The 18,131-nt window shown below is 53.7% G+C and overlaps 1 protein-coding gene across 1 annotated transcript in view; it reads left to right on the forward strand.

The window, feature by feature from the left end:
• Positions 1 to 6,524, forward strand: part of Cacng2 (calcium voltage-gated channel auxiliary subunit gamma 2) — a 107,899-nt gene extending 101,375 nt beyond the window's left edge. Inside the window, exons 3-4 of the mRNA XM_026410211.2 lie at positions 4,823 to 4,963; positions 5,989 to 6,524. Coding sequence (XP_026265996.1) covers positions 4,823 to 4,963; positions 5,989 to 6,524 — 677 coding nt within the window. The remainder of the gene's footprint in view (positions 1 to 4,822; positions 4,964 to 5,988) is intronic.
• Positions 6,525 to 18,131: the final 11,607 nt, after the last annotated feature.

Below are 18,131 nucleotides of genomic sequence, written 5' to 3' on the forward strand. Positions count from 1 at the left end.
ATGTGTGGCTCTGGCCACCCCTTTCAAAGGGCAAGAGGTCACTTCCTTCCTTCCTGGGCACTCTGCCTACTCCTCATTCTGGCCCCTAACACAGAGAATCATAAATCCCAGTTCACCAACATTCTACACTCTCAAAACTCCCTCGTTCTTATTTAAACACTACAACCCCATCAGGAAAACCCGGGTTAAGATTTTCACCCCCATTTTGCAGAAAAGGAAGAGGAGGCCAAGGGACACTACATGACTTGTCCTCAGTCTTCCTGAGCCAGTCACCAAATATGGGGGCTTCCTAAGCCTCGGGCCTAACCGGCTCCTCCCTGGGCAAGCCTTCAGGGCTCACTTGTGTGCCCCTGAATCCCAATGTCCAGCCTCAGCCCAGACCACAGCTCTGTGCCCACCCCCGACACTCAGTGCCTCTCCACACTCCATGGGTGCATCCCCAGAGCATCTCCAACTCCCATGTGCCAAGCTGCCCCCCACCTCCCCCCACTCCTGGCCTGAAGCTCTTCTAGTCTCAAAAACTGCTTTGTCCTCCAGCTTGCAAGTCCAAGATCCAGAAGTCATCCCTGCGGCCACCTCTTCTCTCTCCATTCTCCATCCACAGACCTTAAACCACCTCCTAACACCTCCCAGACCCGCCTGCCTCTGCCCATAGCCTTGCGCCCCCTGGGCCCAGCATAGTCATCTCAGCTCCAACATCTCTGCCTCGAGGAAGCCTCCCTGATCCCACAGGAGCTCAGAGGATTGCTAAACAGCAGAGCACTGTGATCAGACACGGACCTGAGTTCACAAACCCTGGATAAAGGGCTCTCTGTGCCTCAGTTTTAATCTCTGTAAATGGATGCGATTGAAGGACTTATTTCACAGGGCTGTAACGAGAACGAGCAAGTTGATGTACGTACAGTGCTTAAAAGTCCCTGGAATACACTGATTCTCTGTACCAAATACACAGGGGAGTGTCACACGGAGCTCCTTGGGAATTTGTGAGGGAGTGATATTTGGAGGAGCCTGAGAAATAATCAAAATTGTTGCCTGTCACTGTCCACCTCCAGCGTTGTTCATGGTCCCAGTACTTCCCGGTTTGATCCTTACAAAGGCATCTCTCCAACTTTTATGCATGTACAAACCTTGTCATGAGCATATCCTGAAAACAGATTCTGTGGGGCATGGTGGCACATGCCTGAAATACCAGAAGCTCGGGAGGCTAAGGCAGGAGGATTGCGAGTTCAAAGCCAGCCTCAGCAACTTAGCAAGGTCCTGAGCAACTTAGCAGACCGTAAATTAAAAAAAAAAAAAATTAAATGGCTGGGGTGCAGCTCCGTGGTTATATACCTCTGGGTTCAGTCCCTGATACCCACCAGACCTGGGATCTGCATTTCCCCAGCCCCGCAGAGATGCAGATGCTGCTGGTCCACAGACTGCGCTTGCAGGGCGCGGCTCTCCAGCGCTCCTGGAAGCTGGATACTATTATTCCCACTATTGCCATTTTACAGGATGGGAAACTGAGGCTCAGACAGGTAAAGACCCTTGTCCGAGGGTCACCCAGTGAGTGAAAAGCCAGGGTTTAAACTCAGGTGTGACACTTCCTAAGCAGAAAGACCTGGCTCGAGAGGCTCCTCCACACAGAGGTCCCCAGGCGCTAGCTCCAGCCCCTGCCCAGCCTGGGTCTGAGCCCTGCACAGTCCAGCCCTGGGCACGGTGCTGTTTACTGGCTGCTCCAGCCTCCTCTTTCCTGGTAAAGAGGACTCTCTGAGAGACGCTGGCCTGGCTGGCTCTTCCGTGTTCCCTGCTGGCCGCCACTATTTAGAGCTAGCTTCCTGCCTCCCAAAGCAGGTCCGTGTCCTCTACATTGTCCTCTGCTGGCTGCTACACAACCTTCTACCTCTGCCTCCCTCCATCTTTACCCACACATCTGTGTCCTCACTGCACACGTACACACATGCACACACACGCACACTCCCATGCGTACACACAGGCAGCACCCCGGCTCCCTCCTCTGCTGGCAGGAGGGCCCAATTGGGACCTCTGGATCCCACAGCAGAAGCAGCTGAGCTGGAAAGGTCGGTCTGGGCTGCTGCGAGGTCCTCTGCACTCCCAGTGCCATCCAGCCTGCCAGACACAGGCTCACCATGGGCAGGAAGAGCCTGCTTTCCAGCAGGGCTCTGGTCTCCCTCTGCCCTGCTCATCTGAGCAGGCACTGCTGCCCCTCAGAAGTCATGCCATGTTCTCCTCTTTGTTCTCCTCTTTCTTCTCCCCAGCCAGAAGTCCTATCCATATGCAGAGAGGAGAACCATTGGAAATCACCTAATCATTTACACCACATCTCACATATGAGAAAAACAGAGAGGGTGAGGTACCTGCCTTAGCCACACAGCAAGTGAGCTGCACAACTAAGATCAAAACATGGCTCTCCAGACCCTTCAGCACCTTTTCCATGTTCTTTAGAAGTCATATAGGGAGAGCACAGAGGTCATCTAGATTGGGATTCAGTCTCACTGGCTGGGTAGTCTCGGACAAGTTACTTCACCTCTCTGAACCTCAGTTTTGTCATCTCACATTGGGACAAAAAACACATTCTGAGGGTTGTTATAAAATGAAAATACAGAATATGTGTTTGGTGGCTGCTCAAGACCCCACATAGAACAGGTGCTTAACAAATATTCCACCTCTTCTCCTGCCATCACCACATGCTCGTCAAGGTGAGCGCGTCTCTGCCTGTGTGGGGTGCGGGGGTGCTTGTGCTGGGGATCAGGCTGGGGGCAGAGCACACTGTCTTAGAAATGACCTGCAGGACAGACCATCCCACTAGGACCTGGGGTGCGAGCAGCCACGCCCCTGCAGGCACTGAGACTGCTCCACAGGCCAGCTGCCCGCACACCTGGCCTCACACTTGCTTCCACAGGTGCGCTGGGTTCTGCCCTATGCAGATCTGGGGACAGAGCTCCACCCCCCTTCAAGTCTCCCCCCTCAACACACACACACACACACACACACACACACACACACACACTCACACTCTCACCAATAGCAGTAGTGAGCAGCATAGACTTCACTGTAGACGGAAGGGAGGGGATGGAGGGTCTTCACAGCACGTGTCACAGAAAACTACCTAAAGCCATCTTTGAAAAGTCTGGATAGGCTGGGCATGGTGGCACACGCCTGTCATCCCAGCTCCTCAGGAGGCTAAGGCAGGAGGATGGCAAGTTTGAGGCCAGCCTCAGCAACTGAGCAAGACCCTGGCTCAAAATTAAAAATAAAAAGGGCTGGGGATGCAGCTCAGTGGTAGAGCGCCTCTCGGTTCAATTTCAGTATGGAGGGAGGGAGGGAGGGAGGGAGGAAGTCCGTCCATCAGTCAGTCTAGATAGATGTGGTCTTTCACGGATCCCTCTTGGTCATTTTGCCACCCACAGAGGGGATGGGCTTGGCCAAGAGCCCTATGCCTAACATGACTCAGTGTCCCCAGAAGCCATGGAAGCCACAGAGGCATCTGAAGCAGATCCTTCCCCCCTCCATAGCCTCGGGTGGGCTGGGATCGGCTCTGCCCTGCCTGGCCACAGCCCGGGACAGGGAGTCAGCCACCATCCTGAGGTCCCTCGCTGCCTATTTGAATCTGGATAATATATATACATATATATAGTTGATTTTGCAGAGACACTTTGTGGAGGTCCCCACACTCCGGCCCTCAGTCAGACACTGGTCCTGCCAGGGCACCCCAACCTGGCCACCAGCCTCTGTCCCCTCCACCTCAGCATCGGCACCCTCTTCCCATGGGAGCTGTGGCCTTTGCCCTCTGTCGTTTCTCCCTTTTTACTGAAATATTCTTTGGGGGCTGGGGTGCAGCTCAATGGTGGAGGGCCTGCTGAGCCTGAGAAAGCCCCTGGCTCAACCCCAGCACCTCAAAATAAACACAGAACTAAATCCTTTTCTTCCCCATCCTGTCTACAGCCCTTCCTTCTTACCTTATCCCCAAGGATTTGCATTTTGGGTTTTCCTTCCTCTTTTCTTGAAATGTGTCTGTTTCCTCCTCTTTCTGGACCATCCCACCTTTATCCACTTGCCAGCTTTTTCTGAGAGCCTGCTGTGCCCTTAGGTGGACAGAAAAGTACTGGGAAAACAAGCCAGGGTGGTCGCTTTGGGAGGCCTGTGCCTGAGGGCGGGGCCTCAGTGGTTATGGTCACAACTGTCACTGTTTTCCTAGGGACTTTCTCTCGTAAATGAATGACCTGAATCAGCTCATTTAATCTTCACAACCACCTCAGGAGGCCAGTGCTCTTACCATCACTGTTTTATAGACAAGAAAACTGAGGCACAAGAGGCCAGCTCCCTCACTTACACAAGGCTACCAAGTGCCTCAGCCAGATTCCAGACCAGCCACAGGTTCACCTAACCGTACCTCACTGCCCCTCAGTGTGCCCACGTGCCCCAGAGCACAGAGGAAAAGACTAATGACTTGGCCTAAGGAAGTCAGGGAAGGCTTCATGGAGGAGGGACTTGGAGCTGGGTTTTGATGGATGAATAGAAGTTCACAAAATAAAGACCAGGAGAGACGTTCCAGTAAGAAAGCTTGGCCTGTGAGAAGTCGGCAGCACGTGACGCCATAGGGACCTGGAGCATGCAGCTGGGGGCAGGCGGCGGCCACCTCACACAGGCCCTGTGTCTGGAAGTGCTGGAGTCTGGTCCTGGAGGCAGCGAGGAGCCCCTGGGGACCGGCCAGCGCTCACTCTCCTTCCCACTCCCTGGTGTGGCCGCCCTCCCACGGCTCCCCACAATCCCCAGACTCACAGCCTGGCCTTTCTCCCCCCGTGACCCTCCTGTTCCGCAGGGGCTGTGAGGGCCTCGAGCATCTTCCCAATCCTGAGCGTGATCCTGCTCTTCATGGGTGGCCTCTGCATCGCAGCCAGCGAGTTCTACAAGACCCGGCACAACATCATCCTCAGCGCCGGCATCTTCTTCGTGTCTGCAGGTAATGGCCACCGAGCCAGGCAGGCGGGAGCCTGGGCCCAATGGAGGGAGAGGACCCCCCAGCCCGGGATGGGAGGACCTAGCAGAGGCACTGAGAGGGCAGGGCACCTCGAGGCCTCACTCAGGGGAAGGCACCACCTCCAGCCCCTCGGAGTCCCACAGGAACACCCCTTCCCTTGGCCCAGAGGCCATCGTCCTCCCACCATTTTCCAACTTAAATCCTGGGCCCTCTCAAGTGCTAGGCCTGTCCCCACCTGTCCTCTGCCCTACAGTACCCGCAAACTGAAAAGGCCATCCACGTGATGCCCAGCTCCAGCCTAGAAGTGAAGGGAGGACCGGCCCTCACGGTCCCAGCCAGGTGGTAGCAGGCAGGTCCCCAAATCCGACTTCTAACCAGTCACACTCGCCTCAGGGGCCAGAAAAGGAGCATGTCATGAGCCACTTAGTAGAACTGACTAACATCTGAGGAGCATTTACCATGTCCCAGGAGCCAAGAGCATCCACGAGTGTTCCTTTATGTAACCCTCCCCACGGCCCCTCAGGGGTCAGGTCTGCTATCAGCCCCAGTTTACAGAGGGGGAAACTGAGACAAAGCTTCACTTGCCAAAAGCTTTGAATGAAAGCAATGGTTCCCAGAGCCAGTCAACCTCCTGTTATACCAGCTTCAAATCCCTGTGCTGCCTTGAGCAAGTGGCTTAGCCTCTCTGACTCCTCATCTGTAAACTGTTCACGAAGCACTAAGCAGAGAAGGCTGCTCAATAAACAGCATCTATTGTTATTCCCAATCCGATGACCAGCACCTCTCTCCTCTCCACTCTTTCCACGTGTCTGTCTCACCATCCTTCCCCTCTAGATGGTACAATATTAAGGTGAAGTCCGCCAGTGTCCCTCTCTACCCATCCACCTGTGCATCACTGAAAGGGAAGGCTACCCAGCTGTCCCTGCCCTGTGATCCTGCCCGATGGCCCACATCCTCCGGAACTAACCCATCCTCTCTGGTCCCCCGCCCACCCCTGGTGCCCACAGGTCTTAGTAACATCATCGGCATCATAGTGTACATATCTGCCAATGCCGGGGACCCCTCCAAGAGCGACTCCAAAAAGAATAGTTACTCCTACGGCTGGTCCTTCTACTTCGGGGCCCTGTCCTTTATCATTGCCGAGATGGTCGGGGTGCTGGCGGTGCACATGTTCATCGACCGCCACAAACAGCTGCGGGCCACGGCCCGCGCCACGGACTACCTCCAGGCCTCGGCCATCACCCGCATCCCCAGCTACCGCTACCGCTACCAGCGCCGCAGCCGCTCCAGCTCGCGCTCCACCGAGCCCTCGCACTCCAGGGACGCCTCGCCCGTGGGCGTCAAGGGCTTCAACACCCTGCCGTCCACGGAGATCTCCATGTACACCCTCAGCCGGGACCCCCTGAAGGCCGCCACCACGCCCACCGCCACCTACAACTCGGACAGGGACAACAGCTTCCTCCAGGTCCACAACTGTATCCAGAAGGAGAACAAGGACTCTCTCCACTCCAACACAGCCAACCGCCGGACCACGCCCGTGTGAAGGGCCTGACGGGACGGGCGGGCGGGCAGAGGGGCCCGCGGGCGGGGAGGGCCCCGGGAGACCTCGGCGAGCAAAAAACACGAAACAAACAAAACAAAACAAAAAAAGAGAAAAAATAGCAAGTAAATTAAAAAAAAAAAAGAACAAAATAACAAGAGGAACAAAGAAGCAAAACAGGCAATGCGGGAAAAACATAAATGAGGAAAGACAAACTTTAAACTAAAGCTCGAGGGATAAACAATTAAAACTAGAAATAAATCTAAAAGAAAATGCATGATTTCCCATGTACCATTATTTTAACATTTAATAAAAACCAATTTAAATGAAAAAATAAAAGGGAACCAAGATAACATTAAAGCAAAAAGAGAGAGCGAGAGAGACAGAGAGGAGAGGAGTGGAAGGAAAAGGAATGCTCTTTGTATTTATTAGGGGGTTTTGTTACCTTCTTTTTCTTTTTAACTGTGGGAGAATTTAAAAAATCAAAAGTATTTAGTTCCCTTTAACCCCAGCGGGCCCTGCCTCCCTAGGAGAGTGCAGGGTGGAGACTCAGGGGCCCCCAGGGGCCAGGGGAGCCTGTGGTCACTGCCAGGTCCCTGGAGCCCCTGGGAGTGCACCCTGGGGACGCTGGGAATGCTCAGTGGCTCAAGAGCCGGCTCCGCCCAGCACTGATGGGGCAATTGTAGGCCTCCAGGTGACCAGAGCCCTTGGTCCCTCCTGTCCGTTAGGTGCCTGGAGGGGGTGCGCTAGGGGCTCGCCCAGCCCCAGGTTCCCAGTCCTTAATGGTCCTTAACCCACTGTGATGACTTCTAGCCTCGAGGAAAGGGAAAGAGAAGGGATGGCTGCCTCGTACCGAGACACCGAAACCCCGGAACCCTCAGGGTGAGCCTTTTGGGGTCACCACCCCCAAGCTCCTGTCATTGGGGTCAGGAGACACCCACCCCCCGGGGATATAAAGCAGCTCTCCCTCCTCGCCCCTCCCCTCAGGGCCACCCCGTGACCCTGGGGCGATAGTGAACCCCCAACTCATAGGCCTCCAGACCCCTGGGAAAGGGGCTCTTTGACCCTTGGGGGGTCCTTAGACTCACTGGCGCCCCCTTGGGGCCCAGCGGGTCCAACAGTGACACTGCAAAAAGGTTTCTTTTTACAAAAGAAAAAGGAAAAACAAGTGGTGATTTTTTTTTAATAAAAAAACCACAGACTATAAATAAATGTAAATATATAATAAGTGGATTTACTTGCAAGAAAATCAGATAGTATTTTTCTTTTAATTCTTTTCCAGCTTTAAACTGTGAAAACAAAAAATGGGGTGGGTGGGGGACTTAAAATTTAGCAGGGAACTTGTAAAGACAAAACAGAAAACAAATATACAAATCCATTAAAAATACAAAACTGTTGTGTGAGATGTGAGCTGGGCTTAAAGCCACGGGAGGAGGAGAAAGGCCCCAGTGAGCGGCAGGGAGTTTGCTGGAAAGATCTCTTCCTTCCATCAGGAAGTGCTGCTAATGTGGGAGAGAAGGAGGCCCCACCCCAACCTCCTCACACACCCATCCAGTCCAGTTGGCTAAGCCTGGCACAGCCCCTGTGCACAGGGACACACTCAGACCACACCCTCCCACCCCGCACACAGCCAGGGAGAAAACCAGCCCCCTCACACACAGAGCCATGGACAATGACACCAGAACCCCACGCTGGCCTCTGTGCTTCTGCATGCCCACGCACTGCACACACCACACACACACACACACACACACACACACTCACATGCATGGAGAGGGCACTGGTCTGGAACCCAGGACTGGATTCTGGACTTCCTTGTTCTGTGGCCTCTCTGGGCCTTCATTTCCCCTGAGTAAGCGTGTGCACTGACCAATGAGCTCCAAAAACCGGTTCTTGTCCCATGTATCTGACTTTTAAGATCGTTCCAGAGGAACACGCCAGGGATGATAAAACAGCTACCACTGTGTTCCAGTGACATTGAGAACATTCCCAAGTTGTCAGTCAAGTCTCTCTCTCTCTCCCATCCCCTGCACACGTGCGCGCGCTAGTGCACACACACACACACACACACACACACACACACTCACACCATATGCCTCCTCACTGTGCTCCCCAGCCCCCTATCCCACATCCAATGTCAAAGCAAAAATATACACACGACAGCCAATGTATCCTGCCATTCAATGAGAGAAAAGACAAAGAGGTCCCCAAAGCCACTCTTCATCTTGTGTCCCTTTTCTTTAATGCCATAGCCCCTTTGTAGAGAGTGAAAAGACTCCCTTGAGAGAAGAAGTCAGCCGCCAAAGTCCTCCACTGTCTTTGGGAGTCAGTAAAAAAGAGGATCTCTGAGGTTTGCCAGGAGGGGACAAGAATCTCCCTCTATGGAGACAGTTTCAACAGAGTGCCATCCCTGTCCCCGGGAGAGCCCCAGACCAAGCTTAAACTTCACTACCCACTACAGCGCGGGGACACCCAGATTTCTCCCTTTTCTTGCCCAAAGCAACAAGGGCCAGTTCAGACTGAGCAGAATCCAACAGCTTTTCCATGCTAGAAACTTACTTCCAACCAGCCTGTGAGCCAGTCCACGGACTGTGGCCCCTGCCGCCTGCAGCAGCCACCTCTGTCTGCATGTTCCCCACTGGCCCTCCCGAGGTCTCCCAGGTGGAGCTCTCTGGGGAGCAGGAGGGGAGACTGGACGGGTCCTTGAGCTTCACACTCCCAGCTGCCCTTCCTGCCTTTTGTCTGTAAGAGAAGGTTCTTGCCCCAGCTCAGCAGCTGGAGCTTACAACCCAGCCCCAGCACAAGGCAGACCATCTGCCAGCTCAGCCCAGAGTGCAAGGGGCAGCCATGGGCCCCAGCCCCACAGTGGGGGCCACTTAGTTTGTGATGACAACAGAGTATCTCTCAGAGTGGGCAGGAATGGCAGTCTATCCCTTCCCCACCCCACTTGCAACCACCCCACCAGATTCCAAAGCAGTACGGATCAAGACCTGGAGAGAAGGAGGGGCCCGGGGCGCACGGCTGACCAGTGGGCACAGTCCAGCCAGAGAGGCGAACTGGCCCCGGTTCTCAGAGTTCTGTGGAGGACTTGGGCTGGTGATCACACTTCTCTCCTGGCCAGGCGGCAAGGCCTGGGGCCTGAGGCTGCTTGGAGAAGGCCATGGGGGTGGGGGCGTGGGAGACACCAGAGTGGCCAAGAAAGGGCTAGGGGGCCAGGAGGGAAGGAGCTGGGACTCGGACTGCCAGGGCACTGCTTCCCAGGGTGGATGACTGCTCATGTCCAGCTCCAACCAGTCCAAGAAATCAACCTCCATTTTATTTTCTTGGTGGGTCCTTTTTTTTTTTTTTTCAGACTGTTAACAGAAAAAAATTTTAAAAATCAGAAAACTAAAAAAAAAAAAAAACAAACAAAAAATCCTGGTACATGAAATAAAGATTTTTTTTTATAGCTTGGTCCTCACTTCAGTGGATTTCTTTCATTGGTTTCCCAGTTCTTGGCATTCCATTTGCAGCAATCTAAGGCCACGGATTCTCAGAGCTGGGGGATGGGAGGCTTGGATGCCATCATCATGAGCCCTCTCTGAAATATCCCTTACTGAATCTGCATGCCTCCAGGGACAAGGGGCTCACCTCCCCCAAAGGCAGCACCAGCCAATGCTGGGCAGCACCCAGCAGCAGCCTCCTCTGCATGGCCAAGGTCAAGGCCAATCCATATCTTCCCTCACACTCCAACAACTCGAGCAAACCTCCCCAGTTTCAGCATGGCAGCCCAGGTGGGCCCATGACATCCTTCAGCTTCCTCTTTCAGAATAAAGGAGCCCCACTCAACATCCCAGGCATGGCCTTGAGTTTCTGTTTTCCCTTGGAGAGCTGCACCCAGGAGTGGACATGACCTTGACCTTGCCAGCTTATTCTGCATCCTGCCTAAAGAGAGAGATTGCTCAAGGGGACCACGAGGTGGCAGAGAGTGGAGAGGGTCTTGTGGGACCATCTGGAGCTCTCTCAACTTGAAGAGATGGGACACCAACGAGAGAATCTGACCCTTGACATTGGAAAAAGGCCCTGTTTGAGAGCAGTTAAAGAACTAGGCCACCACCACCCAGCTGGACCAGCAGACTGCCAGGGCCAGTGATTTGAAGGAGGGCTTAGCACCTCTGAAAATGATCTGAATACATTTCATTAATTCATTTGATCCTTAAAAAGCTGTCATGCTGAAGAGGATGATGGTGGAAAACCAGTGTTTCAAAATCAAATCAACACGTAAGCAAACAAAAACTTGATGCATCTGTTGGCAAAATTTTTTTTCTTAGTATCAGGGATTGAACTCAGGGACACTCAACCACGGAGTCACATCCCCAGGCCTATTTTGTATTTTATTTAGAGACAGGGTCTCACTGAGTTGCTTAGTGCCTCACAGTTGCAGAGGCTGGCTTTGAACTTGGATCCTCTTGTCTCAGCCTCCCCAGCTACTGGGATTACAGGCAAACACCACCATGCTCGGCCTGTTGGCAAATCTTAAAACACCCACCTGCCCTCCTTCCAATGCTTTCTTCACCCACCTCCCCATTTCCTTACTGAATTTATCATCCTGGGTCTTGAAGGTCAGGTAGGATCTCACCACAGATGCCATGGTGAACTACAGGGAAGAGAGCAGCCCAGCGGCACAGTCAGGGCACAGTGCTCAGGAGAGGAACAGGTTGCCTCCCGCCCAGCAGACATCAATTGGCACACACCAAAAAGGCTCTGAGGTCTCGTTAGTTAGGATGATTGGGACTCACTGACCTGGTTATTTTAATATTGTCATTTGGAGGTCCAGAAAATGACCAATGGGGGGGCACCAAGTCACCTTAGAAATAGCCAGGGTCAACTGCCCAGTAGCAGGGCCTGGGGAGTACAACACACTATAGTCCCAACCTTGACGCCAGGGCTGCTTCAGAAGCCTGAGGGAGTAGGGGTCTTGGGAGGGGAGAGGTTGTCTGAGGTTAGGGAAGGAAGCTTGGCCACCATTCAGCTGTCCTGGGGCTGAAGAGGAAGGAGATGGCCTTGGGTGAGACCTGAGGGAGGAAGCTCAAACCACAAAGCCCTGAAACAGTATACCCTAGAACTGACCAATGTTCAAATCTCTCTGCTCAATTCAGGCCCAGTCTCTGGGGGGTCACAGTGCCAAGCCCTCCCTCCCCAAATTCCAATCACCTCTTTTTTGGGCTCACCAGAAACAATTGCAAGGCCCAGAACAAGAGGCCAGTGGAAGCTCAAAGATCCTGAGTCTAAACACTAACAGCAATGAATCAAATTAGCTGTATGTTCTATCCTCTGTCCTGACACTGTTTCTTTGTGACAACCTCAGATGCTAGTTTTGGATTTCGAGTTCTCAGCCTCCTCTGAATTCTGCCCTGAGAGTGACAGCACAGCACAAGCCCACCACGGTAGCCTGGACCCTAGCTTCTCACCCCCAGCCTGTCCCTTCCCTCCCTGCCCCAGCCGCATTCAGCATGTGAGGGGCATCTCCCGCGAAGGGAGCACACCCCAGCAGCACAGCCAAGTTCCCCAAACAGCACTCCTTGGTCAGCCCTTGGGCCTGTCTACCACAAATGGTGGCCAATCGTGGAAGCTGGCTTGGTGGAACCTTTGGGCAGAAATCTAGAGTAGCAGGCACCAGAGCAAGGTCCAGAAGAGCAGGGGTTGGGGCAGCCCATTCCCTTGGCCTTGGTCTATTCTTCCTTTGGTCTGCGGAGGGCCACAGCAGGGTGCCCTAAGACCCAGGGTCCATCACAGGCCTCTCTCCATCTAGTGACAATACAGCCTTTCTCTGTCTGGCTTTTGAATATAGATTTCAATACTCAGAGCCCAGCCTTAGGTCTCTGGTTCCCATAGAATCAGATAAGAGGCCATGGAGCTCTGAAGACCTGTCCCTTCATGGAAGGAACTCGCAGTCAGAGTCCAGAGAGGGCAAATGATATATGTGCCCTGAAAATCCCTCAGGAAGCTCAGGACCCCAGCCTCAGCCATTGTTCCCAGCCACACCCCCTGCTGGAGCCTGGAAGTTCATTCCTCCTTCATTCAGTTCCGGGATGAGTCCTGCTGTCCTGCTGTCCTCACCCAACTCCATGAACTCTCAAAGTATCTGCAGGGTGAGGCAGGTGGGCCTCTCAGAGAGCATTTAGACCAGCCTAACAAGGAGCATCAGTTTGGACTGGTTTCCAAGTGATGCGAAAAAGCTGGCTGATGGCCAACAACTGCCTGCTCCCCTCATGCCCAGGCTCCCCAAAGAAGCAGCTCCCAGCCAGCTTGCAGCTTCTCCTCCCTGATAAGGACTTGCCCACCGCCCTCCCTACCGCTCTCTGTCACACATCCCAGTCCCAAGGTGCACCAGGCTAGCTCCTAAGGGCCCCTGCGAGCCAACCATATGCCTTTCTTCCCAACTTCACGTTCAGGTACATCACATAGGCAACTTGAAATGGCCATAGCTCAGATGCCCAAACGCTATGAACAGGGCGGGCTTGTTTGTTAACGAAGAGCCAGTGTCAGACATTCACCAGCACCCAGTGCGACTCTGCAGGCATGCGTGTGCAAACAGCCTCACTCGTATGCACCTGAGAGAAGTACCCAAACTCCAGCGTGTGTTCACATGCTCTGTCCACGTGCCTCGTCCTATGTGCACACACACCCCCCTCTGGAATTAGATCCATTTACGTAAACACATTCGTTGGGCCTCAGCACTTATTAACCATGTTTTCTCCACCAAGCCTTGATTTGCTCTGGGGAGCACACAGATGTCAAGGACATGGTATCCTGAGGACGCTCTCAGGAGAGGGAGAGACAGACACAGATGGGAACACGGAGACTCCCAGAGAAATTCCATAATGCGGTGCAAGTGGAAAAAGGACTAACCCAGGGCGGAGCTCAGGAGGACACCTGGCCCAGGGTGTGCCTGCCCTCCCCCTGCTCTCCCCTGCCCTCCTAAGGACACACAGACCACAGACACTCGAGTCCGTACTCCAGGGGTATTCCTGTGTGTGCAGCAAGACTGCGCTCAAGCCCTGTCAGAGCAGAGGAGCACAGTGCCAGGTCAGATGGCCCAAATTTGTCACCAGGTGCACCAGCCCTGAAGCAATGAGTCCAGTCTTGCCCCACCCCATCTCAATCCCCTCTTTCTCAGCTTCTCTCTCTCCCATCCCCCTCCTCCCTCCCTGAGGAACTACTGTCCCCTCAGTCCACCTTACCCACACCACTAGGGAAGCATTCCAAGGGACAAGAAGTGGATGGTGACAGGACCCCTGGCACCTCTGTCACTGGTACTCAATGTGGAGAAGGAAATGAGGCCACGAATGGAACTCTGAAGTGACCCTCTGAAACGTGATGAGACTGGCAGGACCAAGGGGCCTCGAGGGAGAGCTTCTGCCCTGTCCTCTTCTCAGGAGCAGTGTCTGGGGGTGTGAGCCCAGACCCCAGCGTCAGGCCAGAGGCTAGTCACTGGTGGGGGTGGGAAGCAGAGGGGAAGGGGAGGGCTTGAACCGAACCACTGTTTCTTTATGTCACTCGGTCAGAAACCGTCAGAGGTTCTGCAGTGCCTCACAGTAGAGCCCACAGAGCCCTCCCAAGTCGGGCCCTTGTTGATCTATCTTGCTACACAAACTGGGATTTACTGAGAACCTGCAATGCATCGGGCGCTGCCAAAATATATTTTATCACGGTTCCATTAAGCAGATATCATCTTCCCCTTCACAGAGATGAATCCTGAGGCTCAGAGAGGCAGCATAGTGTGAGGGTTAAGAACAGGGGCTCTGGTGGGGCACAGAGGCACACGCCTATAATCCCAGCAGCTCTAGAGGCTGAGACAGGAGGATCACAGTTCAAAGTCAGCCTCGGCAACTTAGCATGGCCTTAAGTAACAGTGAAACCCTGTCTCAAAATACAAAATAAAAAGGGCTAGGGATGCAGCTCAGTGGTAAAGTGCCCAGGGTTCAATCCTTGGTACCAAAAAAATAAAAAGAAAAACAGGGGCTTTGGCACCACATCACCAGGGTTCAGACCCCAGCTCTTGTCACCCACTAGCAGGAGTTCGGGCCAATAGTGAAGCATCAGTTGCCTCATCCATGAAAGAGGGGAAATAACAGAAGCCATTTGATGAGGTGACCACAGTAGAGCCCAGCACGCAGTCATAGTAGCACCAGCTCAAACGTATTTAGCACTTCCTCCCACCAAAGCGAACACTCAATAACTGTGACCATAGAACCAGGAGGGGCTGGGATTTCAGCACAGCTGGGGTCCAAAGGTGGGCATCTTTGAGTCCCAAGCCCTAACTGGTGCCACGCTCTGTCCTGACCCCATCACCTATATACACACACCTCCCAGGTCCCCTAGAGAGGTACAGAGGGCAACAAGACAGGTGGGGCGGTTCTCCAAGGCAGGGGCTTGGCGGTCTAGGCACAGAGGCGGTGCCAGGATCACTCGGGGTTGCTGTGCTGTTGCGCCCCTGAGAGCGCAGACTAAGGTTGAGTCTAAGCTCGCCAACCTCAAGCACAGTCCCTTCTGGGCTCCACCACCACACTGGCTCTCGAGAGTACTGCAGGACCACACTGATGCCATTCGTTCATTCATTGGGGAACTACGACATGCCCTCCTCCTTAGTTAGTGCCGAGGGGCAGTGATCAAGATGAACATGTTCCCTGCCCTGTAACGCATGTCTAGAAAGGAACAGGGGAAATTAGCAAGAACCAAATAATTAGCTGAGCGCAGTAGCACATGCCTGTAATCCCAACAACTCAGAAGACTGACACAGGAGGACTGCAAGTTCAATGCCAACCTCGGCAACTTAGTGAGACCCTGTCTCAAAATAAAAAATAAAGAGCTAGGATGTAGCAATCCCTACTACTGCAAAAAAAAAATCAAACAATTATATAATTATAGATCATCATGAATACAAAACATTGGGGCAATGTTTAAAAAAAATAAAAGGAGTTGCCCCCTTTAAGCTACCTTAGAACAACTTCGTGCCTTAGAACAACTGCCATTTTAGTATCTGTCACAATTCTGCAGGCTCAGTGGGGCAGTTCTCCCGTTCCACGTGATGGTGGCTGGGGCTGCAGTCATCCGGGGGATCCCAGAGCTGGAACCCCCAAGCTGGCTCTCGCACAGGGCCAGGGCTGATGTGAATGCCGTTGGCTGGGAGCCTGCTGACCGGGACACCTAACTTTCCCCACTGTGGTCTCTCTGTGTGATGCAGGCCTCACACAGCACCTGGGTTCCAAGTGACAGAGAGTAGAAGCTGCCAGTCAGCTGGATGTCTAGTCTCAGAAGTCTCAGCACAATTTGTTGGTCAAAGCAAATGCAAGGCCCAGTCCAGTTCCAGGGGATGAGAAGTGGAGTCCAGCTCTGGATGGCGTGCAGGAAGGACACGAGGGGAACCTCTCTGAAGCCCAACAGGACAGCTGCGGGGCCTCTCTGAGACGCAGCTGTTTACATGAAACTCAAGGGGTAAGGAGAACAGGCAGCAAAGCAGGGGGTGACAGATAGCAGAAGGTTTCAGGCAGAGGTAACAATAAGTGCAAAGTTCCCTTTCCTGAGACCTGGAAGACCTGGGCCTAGGAGCAGATCCAGACCACATGGCTATCCCAGTTAAAGGGACAAGCAAGACAGGATGAGGCAGAAGAGCTGGGGCAGGCCTTTGGGTTAGAGTCTAACAGGAAGCAACAGGACAAGAAGCATAAGCTTCCCAGCAAGCAAGACAAAAAAGGAAACAAACGTGCATTGTGTGCCTTTCACGGCAAAGTCAATGCTTTAGGTACTGTAGGGAAGAAAGCATTTTTTCTTGCTTTCCGGCTCTCTTGGGAAGAAAAAAAACACACAAATAATAACTAACAACAACTCAATATGAAAAAACAGGGACGGCCAAAAGAGTGCAGCCCAGGCAGACTGTGGGACGGAAGTCTTAGAATCTTGGCATCTCGGAGTCCTCACCCTTGAGAGGCAGCGCAGAGGGCAGGCAGGAGAGCAGGGCCGGCCGAGGGGAAGGCCTGTCCTGGAGCCCAGATCTGCCTTTCTCCACTGTGTGGTTCAAGCCAAGGGCAGAATCCTTGAGCCTCTGTTTCCTCATCTGCGACCTGGGCTCTGTGATACCCACACAGGATTGGTGGTTGGGATACTCAGAGGAGACACAGCAAGTGGAAGCTCCCAGTGCAGCACCTGGACACAGCTGGCACGCCCAGAAAAGTGGTGATGACCCCAGCAAACCATTCAGCTCTCCCTTCGCACAGGCATACACTGACAGCAACACTGGGACAGATCAATCATCTTTCCCATTTTAAAAATTAAGAAATTGAGCCTCAGAGAGGTTATGCTATGTGCCCGAGTCACATGGCAGAAATAAGTGGAGCTGGGAAAATAAGCCAGGCAGTGCACGGCCCTGGAGCTCACGTCTCCAGACCCACACTAACCCACCCCGTCACCCCTAATTCCCACCTGCTCAGTCCCTGCTAGAGCACCCACCAATGAAGGGAAGCTCCTTCCCCACAGAGCAAGCCCCTCCCTTGCCTCCTTCCCACCTCCCGCCTCTGCCCACCGTCGTCTCGGCTTTGTCCCTGGAGTTCACAAAAGCCAGACATAACTGTCTTCCACAGGAAGGCCCCTCACAGCCAGTGGTGTCTGCTGGAGGGACTGGCACAGTAGGAGGGTGGGGAGGAGGCCGGGCCCAGGCTCCTCAAGAGTCACTCGCTTGGCACGTGGTGAGCCCCATAAGCCTGTGAATTGAATAAAGATGAACCAAACCAAACTGAATTGGGTTGAGACTGACTGGAATGGACTGAGACAAATTGCAAGATGGACAGATGGATGGATGGATGGATGGATGGACAGATGGACAGACAGATGGAAAAATATAAATGGCTGATTAGATGGTAAGACGGATGGTTGCTGGGGTAAGTGAAGCAGTGGATGATGTTGGTGGGTGGGTGGGAGGAGCCTGGTAGTCATACCTGACAGGGGATTCTGGTACCTGAAGGCACAGAGGCAGGAATGCCCAGATGTTGGGGAATAAGTCAGTGTGACAGGGGCAGAGGGCTCCCTTCGGGAGGAAGCAGGAAGGTGACCATTCACATCTCCCCATAGGGAAATGGGTGCACACCCAGGGTGCTGCACAAGAACAGGGCTGGGTGGAAGGCGGCTGCTGGGCAGGGAGGAGTTAACAGCAGGATGGCTCCCAGGCCAGCTGCGACCAGGGTGACACTGATAGATTACAGCATGTCCTCCATACTAATAACACTGCAGCGTCCTCCTCCCGCTGCTCCCCGCCAGCGCCAGCCCAGCGGATCAATACCAAAGGCACGCACTGAAGAGCCTCAGCCCACTCCCTCCACAGCCTGACCCAGGGTGGAAGGGACTTTAAGTTCAGCTCTGCCCAGCCCAGGTGCTCCTGAGGCCAGGGGTGGGATCCCATCCACCTTGTCACCCCTGACCCCTCCCAGGCCAGTCTAGGACAGCCCTCTCCAAAAGTTTGCCAGATGAAAGATCAGCCCTGTGACCAACGCAGAGTCCTCACGAAAACACCTCCATGGCACGTGGTCCCTCATCCCTCAGCAGTCTCCCATGGCAGGAGGTCCTCAACCGCCCTGG

Source organism: Urocitellus parryii, chromosome 5 (assembly GCF_045843805.1).
Source record: "Urocitellus parryii isolate mUroPar1 chromosome 5, mUroPar1.hap1, whole genome shotgun sequence".
Taxonomy (NCBI): domain Eukaryota; kingdom Metazoa; phylum Chordata; class Mammalia; order Rodentia; family Sciuridae; genus Urocitellus; species Urocitellus parryii.